The 9,429-nt window shown below is 42.9% G+C and overlaps 1 protein-coding gene across 1 annotated transcript; it reads left to right on the top strand.

The window, feature by feature from the left end:
* Nucleotides 1–6,812: 6,812 nt before the first annotated feature.
* Nucleotides 6,813–7,376, top strand: LOC121542191. Its single transcript, XM_041851671.1, has 2 exons — nucleotides 6,813–6,887; nucleotides 7,170–7,376. Exons 1-2 carry the CDS (start codon nucleotides 6,813–6,815, stop codon nucleotides 7,374–7,376), a joined length of 282 nt encoding a protein of 93 aa, XP_041707605.1.
* Nucleotides 7,377–9,429: the final 2,053 nt, after the last annotated feature.

Raw genomic sequence — 9,429 nt, 5'->3', positions numbered from 1 at the left:
CCAAAAAGAGCTTCTGGATATCAGGACAGTGATTACTCACCTCGTATTGGACGAAGATTTTTTGTTCAACGAGGCGGCCGCAAAGGATATCCTACAGACACCCGACAAGGCCCAAATCCCCATCATTCGCATGAGAAAGAGACAGAGATATCGTGGACGTAGGTCGGGGTGCCTTGTAAGGATCCGACGGTGAGCGAGTAAACTGCCACTCCCATCAATCCTATTAGCCAATCTTCAATCATTTGAGAATAAATTGGATGACCTAAGATTACGGTTATCCTACCAACGGGACATTAAAAACTGTAATATCTTATGTTTCACCGAGTCGTGGCTGAACGACGACATGGACAACATACAGCTAGCGAGCTATACGCTACATCGGCAGGATAGAACGGCTGACTCCGGTAAGACAAGGGGTGGCGGTCTGTGTATATTTGTAAACAACAGCAGGTGCACAAAATCAAATACTAAGGAAGTCTCGAGGTTTTGCTCGCCTGAGGTAGAGTATCTTATGATAAGCTGTAGACCACACTATTTACCAAGAGAGTTTTCATCTATATTTTTCATAGCTGTCTATTTACCACCACAAACCAATGCTGGCATTAAGATTGCACTGAATGAGCTGTATAAGGCCATAAGTCAACAGGAAAATGCTCATCCAGAGGCAGCGCTCCTAGTGGCCGGGGACGTTAATGCAGGGAAACTTAAATCCGTTCTACCTAATTTCTACCAGCATGTTAAATGTAGAACCAGAGGAAAAAAAAACTCTAGACCACCTTTACTCCACACACAGAGACGCATACAAAGCTCTCCCTCGCCCTCCATTTGGCAAATCCGACCATAACTCTAACCTCCTGATTCCTGCTTATAAGCAAAAACTAAAGCAGGAAGCACCAGTGACTCGGTTAATAAAAAAGTGGTCAGATGACGCAGATGCTAAGCTACAGGACTGTTTTGCTAGCACAGACTGGAAAATGTTCCGGGATTCTTCAGATAGCATTGAGGAGTACACCACATCAGTCACTGGCTTCATCAATAAGTGCATCGATGATGTCGTCCCCACAGTGACCGTACGTACATACCCCAACCAGAAGCCATGGATTACAGGAAACATCCGCACTGAGCTAAAGGGTAGAGCTGCCTCTTTCAAGGAGCGGGACTCTAACCTGGACACTTATAAGAAATCCCGCTATGCCCTCCGACGAACCATCAAACAGGCAAAGAGTCAATACAGGACTAAGATTGAATCGTACTACACCGGCTCTGACGCTCGTCAGATGTGGCAGGGCTTGAAAACTATTACAGACTACAAAGGGAAGCCCAGCCGCGAGCTACCCAGTGACACAAGACTTCCAGACGAGCTTCTATGCTCGCTTCGAGGCAAGCAACACTGAAGCATGCATGAGAGCACCAGCTATTCCGGATGACTATGTGATCACGCTCTCCGTAGCCGATGTGAGTAAAACTTTTAAGCAGGTCAACATTCACAAGGCCGCAGGGCCAGACGGATTACCAGGACGTGTACTCCGAGCATGTGCTGACTAACTGGCAAGTGTCTTCACTGACATTTTCAACATGTCCCTGACTGAGTCTGTAATACCAACACGTTTCAAGCAGACCACCATAGTCCCCGTGCCCAAGGACTCTAAGATAACCTGCCTAAATGACTACCGACCCGTAGCACTGACGTCTGTAGCCATGAAGTGCTTTGAAAGGCTGGTCATGGCTCACATCAACACCATTATCCCAGAAACCCTAGACCCACTCCAATTTGCATACCGCCCCAACAGATCCACAGATGATGCAATCTCTATTGGACTCCACACTGCCCTTTCCCACCTGGACAAGAGGAACACCTACATGAGAATGCTATTCATTGACTACAGCTCAGCGTTCAACACCTTTAGTGCCCTCAAAGCTCATCACTAAGTTAAGGATCCTGGGACTAAACACCTCCCTCTGCAACTGGATCCTGGACTTCCTGACGGGCCGCCCCCAGGTGGTAAGGGTAGGTAACAACACATCTGCCACACTGATCCTCAACACGGGGGCCCCTCAGGGGTGCGTGCTCAGTCCCCTCTTGTGTTCCCTGTTCACCCATGACTGCATGGCCAGACACGACTCCAACACCATCATTAAGTTTGCCGGCGACACAAGAGTGGTAGGCCTGATCAAGACAAAGGAGATGATTGTGGACTACAGGAAAAAAAAGAGGACTGAGCACGCCCCCATTCTCATTGACGGGGCTGTAGTGGAACAGGTTGAGAGCTTCAAGTTCCTTGGTGTCCACATCACCAACAAACTATCATGGTCCAAACACACCAAGACTGTCGTGAAAAGGGCACGACAAAGCCTATTCCCCCTCAGGAGACTGAAAAGATTTGGCATGGGTCCTTAGATCCTCAAAAAATTATACAGCTGCACCATCGAGAGCATCCTGACTGGTTGCATCACCCCCTGGTATGGCAACTGCTTGGCCTCCGACCACAAGGCACTACAGAGGGTAGTGCGTACGGCCCAGTACATCACTGGGGCCAAGCTTCCTGCCATCCAGGACCTCTATACCAGGCGGTGTCAGAGGAACGCCCTCAAAATTGTCAAAGACTCCAGCCACCCTAGTCATAGACTGTTCTCTCTGCTAACGCACGGCAAGCGGTACCGGAGTGCCAAGTCTAGGTCCAAAACACTTCTCAACAGCTTCTACCCCCAAGCCAGAAGACTCCTGAACAGCTAATCATGGCTATCCGGACTATTTGCACTGCCCCCCCACCCCATCTTTTTACGCTGCTGCTACTCTGTTAATTATTTATGTCACTTTAACTCTACCCACATGTACATATTACTTCAACTACCTCAACTAGCCGGTGCCCCCGCACATTGACTCTGTACCGGTACCCCCCTGTATATATAGCCTCCCTACTGTTATTTTATTTTACTTCTGCTCTTTTTTTCTCAACACTTTTTAGTTGTTTTATTCTACTTTCTTATTAAAAATAAATGCACTGTTTGTTAAGGGCTGTAAGTAAGCATTTCACTGTAATGTCTGCACCTGTTGTATTCGGCGCATGTGGCCAATACAATTTGATTTGATTTGATTTTATGAGTATTCTACAGTATACTACAACATTCTATAGTAAGCACTACTCGATCGATGGATACTACAGTGTGGAGTATAGTATTCTACAGTATACTACAAAATTATATAGTAAGGACCACACATGATCAAGGGAAAATACATTGTGGAGTATAGTATTCTACAGTATACTACAGTTTACTACATAATACTATATAATTCTATAGTACTATAGTATTATATAGTAAACTGTAGTATTTGTTATGTGTGCTGAGCCACTACTATAAAGTTACGTTTAAGGTTCTCATACATTTTATGAAACCTGGATCTCATGTGTCAGTGCTGATTTTCATTCTTCTCCTCTAATCAAGGACAGCTTGAGACCTGGGACACCAAGTACATTCTATTTGGCTCTCCATTACAGAGAAAGCTTGGTCACAGAATATCTTCAATCTATTTTTCTTCCACAATCCCCCTCTTTCACTTTTTCGATAACCCTATTTTTTCTCTCTCTCTCTCTCTCTCTCTCTCTCTCTCTCTCTCTCTCTCTCTCTCTCTCTCTCTCTCTCTCTCTCTCTCTCTCTCTCTCTCTCTCTCTCTCTCTATGTCTCTCGCTTCTGTCTTCCCATCCCACCCCATGCTGTTATTGTTTATCTTAGACTCAGAACTAATACAGGTTGTATGAAAGCAGCAGCTGTCCATCTGTTCTCCTCCTCTGTCACACTCTGTCCATTTCTCTCGCTTCCTCGTGCTCCTCCTCCTCTACAGACTGTCCGTCCATATGTCATATCTTCTTTACTGTTCTCTACATCTCCATCTACTCTGTCCACTCATCCATCCATCTATCATGTTGAATTAAAACTATATTTTACCTGTCTAGATAGACCCAGTGACATATTTAACCCTCACAGTGGTGTCTGCATTGCGTCTGTAAGAAAGGTGTTTGTCAGTGTGTTCATCATCATTATTACATTATCACATGCACACAAGCACGTGCAAGCACAGACAGGCAGACAGACACACACACACACACACACACACACACACACACACACACACACACACACACACACTGTGCCTCTGGCAGCGAGAGGAGTTAATCACAGTCTTCATTCTCTCCTGCTGTAACTGTTTTTAAAACATTAGCTGATAATGTGAGGATTTATCTGCAGTGTGTGTGTGCTTGTGTGTGTGTGTGTGTGTGCGTGTGTGTGTGTGTGTGTGTGTGTGTGTGAGTGTGTGTGTGTGTGTGTGGTTATGCAGCAGCAGAGACAAAGGGGCATTTAGCCCTCCTGCCCTATCGCTATAGCAACATGTGTGAAGTGCGTAGGGAAAAAGCTAATTACGAGGGATGAAGAGGAGGGGGGGGGGGGAGAGACAGAGGTGAGAACGGGAGGAAGAGGGGAGAGAGGGGTGTTTAAAGGAATGCCGGAAAAGGACGAGAGAAAATAAAGAGCAGTCTCTGCCTCACTCTATTTCTCTTTCACTCTTCCATCTCTTTTTTCTCTCTCCCCCTCCCCATACCTCACCCTCTTTTGATATTTTCTTTCTCTCCCTCCTAGTCTCTATCACTGCCACCTACTTTTTCCCCTACTATGTCTCTCTGGCACGACGTGATTTCACCAAGTAGGACACGTTCCTGGATCGTCTTTATTATGTTGCCCCTGACAACAAGTCCATCAACCAATCAGAACATCATCTGCCTTGTGACATCATCAACATGTGCAAGATGTGCAATGCCCCCCTTGTACCCACCAACATTCAAAATGTCTAGTGCATTTGACTAACCTATGGTGCGCTGCTGCAAAATCTGCACTGCTCTTCAACATAAGAGGTAAGCTGTTATTAAAATGTTCCTTTACCATGACCCTCAAGTCCAAACATGCTACTGAACATTTTTATTTCATTTGGCCTTCTTATAGACTGCAGCCTTGTTATAGACCACCGCTTAGCATTGAGCTAGCCTGCTAAGAGTAATGAATTGTAAAAAGTGAGCAAGCTAACATTTAGCTAGCTGGCACTGAAGTGTCATCCCATGCTGCTTAATAGCTGATAATACATGTGGATGATTATTTTTGAAGTTGTTGAAGTCTTGCAAGTACTGTAGCTTAAATGGATGTAAAATAGTTAGCTAGCTAGTAACAACTTCAACAATATCATTATGAGCCAATAAGAAGCTAATACTAAACAAATGTGACATCTAACATTAGGCAAACTCTCTTGCACAAAATTAATATTAAAAGTATGATTAATATCATCAACATCAACACCAGACCTAGCTAAATCTTAGCAATGGATCGTGGTGCTGGATCATCATTGATGTCTGTTCTGGATCGTCATATCCCTGTGTCTGTCCTGGATCATCATATCACTGTGTCTGTCCTGGATCGTCATATCCATGTGTCTGTCCTGGATTGTCATATCAATGTGGTGGTCCTGGATCATCATATCACTGTGTCTGTCCTGATTCTTCATATGTTTCTGGTCATCCTGGATTGTCACATCATTATGGTCATCCTGGATCGTCATAATACTGTGTCTGTCCTGGAGTTTCATATGACTCTCTGTTCGTCCTGGATCGTCATATTACTGAGGAGGTTCTGGATCGTCACATGACAGGCCTGGATTATCAACTATTATTTTTATTCAGATGATAAATAGCTTTAGTTGTAACTGACCTCAAACTGTATTGCTTATTGAGTTTTACATGTCAGATGTTATTTTTCAGGTAGGAAGGCTTCATAAAAAAAACTGTCATTGAGGAAGAAAGAAAGAAAGGAAAGAATAAAAACATCACATTGAAGTCCACATCATAAAACCAGACGATGATGAAGATATTTCTGATTTGGTCAAATGGCAAGTTTCACCTGCATCATTTAAAACATACAATTCTGCATGTCCCAAGGACAAAGTTGGGGGATACTAATTGTTCCGTTGCGTGCGGTCTCGCCAGACTTTCAAATGCAGTCAAAGAGCTACAGGCTGCAAGGCATACATGTCCTTTAAGTTAAGAAAATACTGGTTGGGTTACAAAGTAATTGTACAGAGGACATTTAGTCAACACAATGGCCATGATCCACAGTCCTAAGAGGACGGTCAATTTAGTTCTGAACAAGATCTGGTTATTGTTCTTCAGACTTTGTCCATGAGGAATAACTTGGAAGAGCATGGAAAAAACATTGTGTTTTTAGATGCCACCCCCTGTCAACCAGTACTCCTTTCCACTTTTTACTTTGGCAGTAAGAAATTATCATGGACATGGAATTCCTGTGGCATACATTATAACACAAACTATGCCCATTGTTTCCTAACCCACCAAGGTATTACATCCATAGAATAACATTGTTTTCAAATTCTTAATGTTATGTTAATTCCAAAACCATGTAAGAACCAACAAAACCTGTGATCACCTGAAATATAAGTCCATTATTTAATTTATACTGCAGTTGTTTCAAGTCATTTTAGAGTAATATATATTTGACAGCAGTATAGTTGACAAAGGGGAGTGTGGGGTTTTCCTCATAGGCTATACGTTCATTTAACCCTGCACTCAAAGACTTCAGATTAATTGAGTTGAGTATGCCATTCCGAAACTCCAAAGCAATAGCCAGCTGTGTGTACATTTAGGGTATTTCACTGGATTGTACTATTTCACTGGATTGTACTATATGCAATGTACCCCTTATTTTTGTTTTATCATTGTGCTGTATTTTCAGATGTTTCATGGTTAACAAAAAATATGTGCGAAATAATTGCATTGAGACCAGTCTTCCCTAAATCAGATGTTCTCCTATGCTGGTATCACATCCTTCCAGTAGTTGTAAATAATGTGGATGGTCATATGACTGGCGGTCCTGGATCGTCACGTGCTTCTGGCCATGTAAAAAATGCCTATATTAGACAAATACTAGTATGGCAATTTTATTCAAAATGGTATGTTTGTTGTAGTGAACTCCAACAACATGTTTTTGTTTATAGGCTGTCGTCCAATCGTTGATGAAGTGCAACGGTACGTAGTGTTTTACTAGTATAATAGCTTTATACTGCAAGTAGCATGTACTTTATGCTAGTGAATGTACCCCTGTATAGTTCCAAGCTAAGGAAAAAAACGATATTCAGTTTTTCAATGCAGAGGATTGACTTTGAGGAAACCGCCAAGGATTTCCTGACAGACTTTGAAGATTTTCCTGCTGTCTCTCAGTACTTCAAGCGGTACTGGGAGAGGATTGGCCGAACATGGGCAGATTTTGGACGTTGCTACAACCATGGTGATTCTGACACCAACAATTTGGTTGAACGGTAAGTAAATCCAAATTCACAAAGACCCTTTGTAACTTATTGTTGTAGCATGCAAACTAATCCTTGTTTTTTTTTTTTACTAGTGACACCCCTTCCTTATGAATAATCATTCATTATTCGATCAAATTCAATAGAGATTCCTACACACTTCATTTTATTACAACATTTTCTTTCTATAGCAACTTTAAAGCTTGAATCCTTAGTTGCTACATCCATTTGGATCCATTGGACGTATAAATTAATTATATACAGTGGGGGAAAAAAGTATTTAGTCAGCCACCAATTGTGCATGTTCTCCCACTTAAAAAGATGAGAGAGGCCTGTAATTTTCATCATAGGTACACGTCAACTATGACAGACAAAATGAGAAGAAAAAAATCCAGAAAATCACATTGTAGGATTTTTAATGAATTTATTTGCAAATGATGGTGGAAAATAAGTATTTGGTCAATAACAAAAGTTTCTCAATACTTTGTTATATACCCTTTGTTGGCAATGACACAGGTCAAACGTTTTCTGTAAGTCTTCACAAGGTTTTCACTCACTGTTGCTGGTATTTTGGCCCATTCCTCCATGCAGATCTCCTCTAGAGCAGTGATGTTTTGGGGCTGTCGCTGGGCAACACGGACTTTCAACTCCCTCCAAAGATTTTCTATGGGGTTGAGATCTGGAGACTGGCTAGGCCACTCCGGGACCATGAAATGCTTCTTACGAAGCCACTCCTTCGTTGCCCGGGCGGTGTGTTTGTGATCATTGTCATGCTGAAAGACCCAGCCACGTTTCATCTTCAATGCCCTTGCTGATAGAAGGAGGTTTTCACTCAAAATCTCACGATACATGGCCCCATTCATTCTTTCCTTTACACGGATCAGTCGTCCTGGTCCCTTTGCAGAAAAACAGCCCCAAAGCATGATGTTTCCACCCCCATGCTTCACAGTAGGTATGGTGTTCTTTGGATGCAACTCAGCATTCTTTGTCCTCCAAACACGACGAGTTGAGTTTTTACCAAAAAGTTCTATTTTGGTTTCATCTGACCATATGACATTCTCCCAATCCTCTTCTGGATCATCCAAATGCACTCTAGCAAACTTCAGACGGGCCTGGACATGTACTGGCAGCATTCCTCCTCCTCCAAACACGGCGAGTTGAGTTGATGCCAAAGAGCTCGATTTTGGTCCCATCTGACCACAACACTTTCACCCAGTTCTCCTCTGAATCATTCAGATGTTCATTGGCAAACTTCAGACGGGCCTGTATATGTGCTTTCTTGAGCAGGGGGACCTTGCGGGCGCTGCAGGATTTCAGTCCTTCACGGTGTAGTGTGTTACCAATTGTTTTCTTGGTGACTATGGTCCCAGCTGCCTTGAGATCATTGACAAGATCCTCCTGTGTAGTTCTGGGCTGATTCCTCACCGTTCTCATGATCATTGCAACTCCACGAGGTGAGATCTTGCATGGAGCACTAGGCTGAGGGAGATTGACAGTTATTTTGTGTTTCTTCCATTAGCGAATAATCGCACCAACTGTTGTCACCTTCTCACCAAGCTGCTTGGCGATGGTCTTGTAGCCCATTCCAGCCTTGTGTAGGTCTACAATCTTGTCCCTGACATCCTTGGAGAGCTCTTTGGTCTTGGCCATGGTGGAGAGTTTGGAATCTGATTGATTGATTGCTTCTGTGGACAGGTGTTTTTTATACAGGTAACAAGCTGAGATTAGGAGCACTCCTTTTAAGAGTGTGCTCCTAATCTCAGCTCTTTACCTGTATAAAAGACACCTGGGAGCCAGAAATCTAATACTTATTTCCCTCATTAAAATGCAAATCAATTTATAACATTTTTGACATGCGTTTTTCTGGATTTTGTTGTTGTTATTCTGTCTCTCACTGTTCAAATAAACCTACCATTAAAATGATAGACTGATCAGTTCTTTGTCAGTGGGCAAACGTACAAAATCAGCAGGGGATCAAATACTTTTTTCTCTCACTTTATACTTCAAGAATTTAGTCAGCCACCAATTGTGCAAGTTCTCCCACTTAAAAAGATGAGAGAGGCCTGTAA

This window comes from Coregonus clupeaformis, chromosome 27, assembly GCF_020615455.1.
Source record: "Coregonus clupeaformis isolate EN_2021a chromosome 27, ASM2061545v1, whole genome shotgun sequence".
NCBI classification, from domain to species: domain Eukaryota; kingdom Metazoa; phylum Chordata; class Actinopteri; order Salmoniformes; family Salmonidae; genus Coregonus; species Coregonus clupeaformis.
Note: the sequence above shows the minus strand (reverse complement) of the source record. Positions and strands in the feature narration are given on the sequence as shown.

Excerpts from the sequence above, each read along its gene's own strand:
- LOC121542191 (XM_041851671.1), top strand. The coding sequence starts at position 6,813 with ATGTGCGAAATAATTGCATTGAGACCAGTCTTCCCTAAATCAGATGTT. Across the intron at positions 6,888-7,169 it reads GCTGGTATCACATCCTTCCA|CTAAGGAAAAAAACGATATT; the intron begins GTAGTTGTAAAT and ends TATAGTTCCAAG.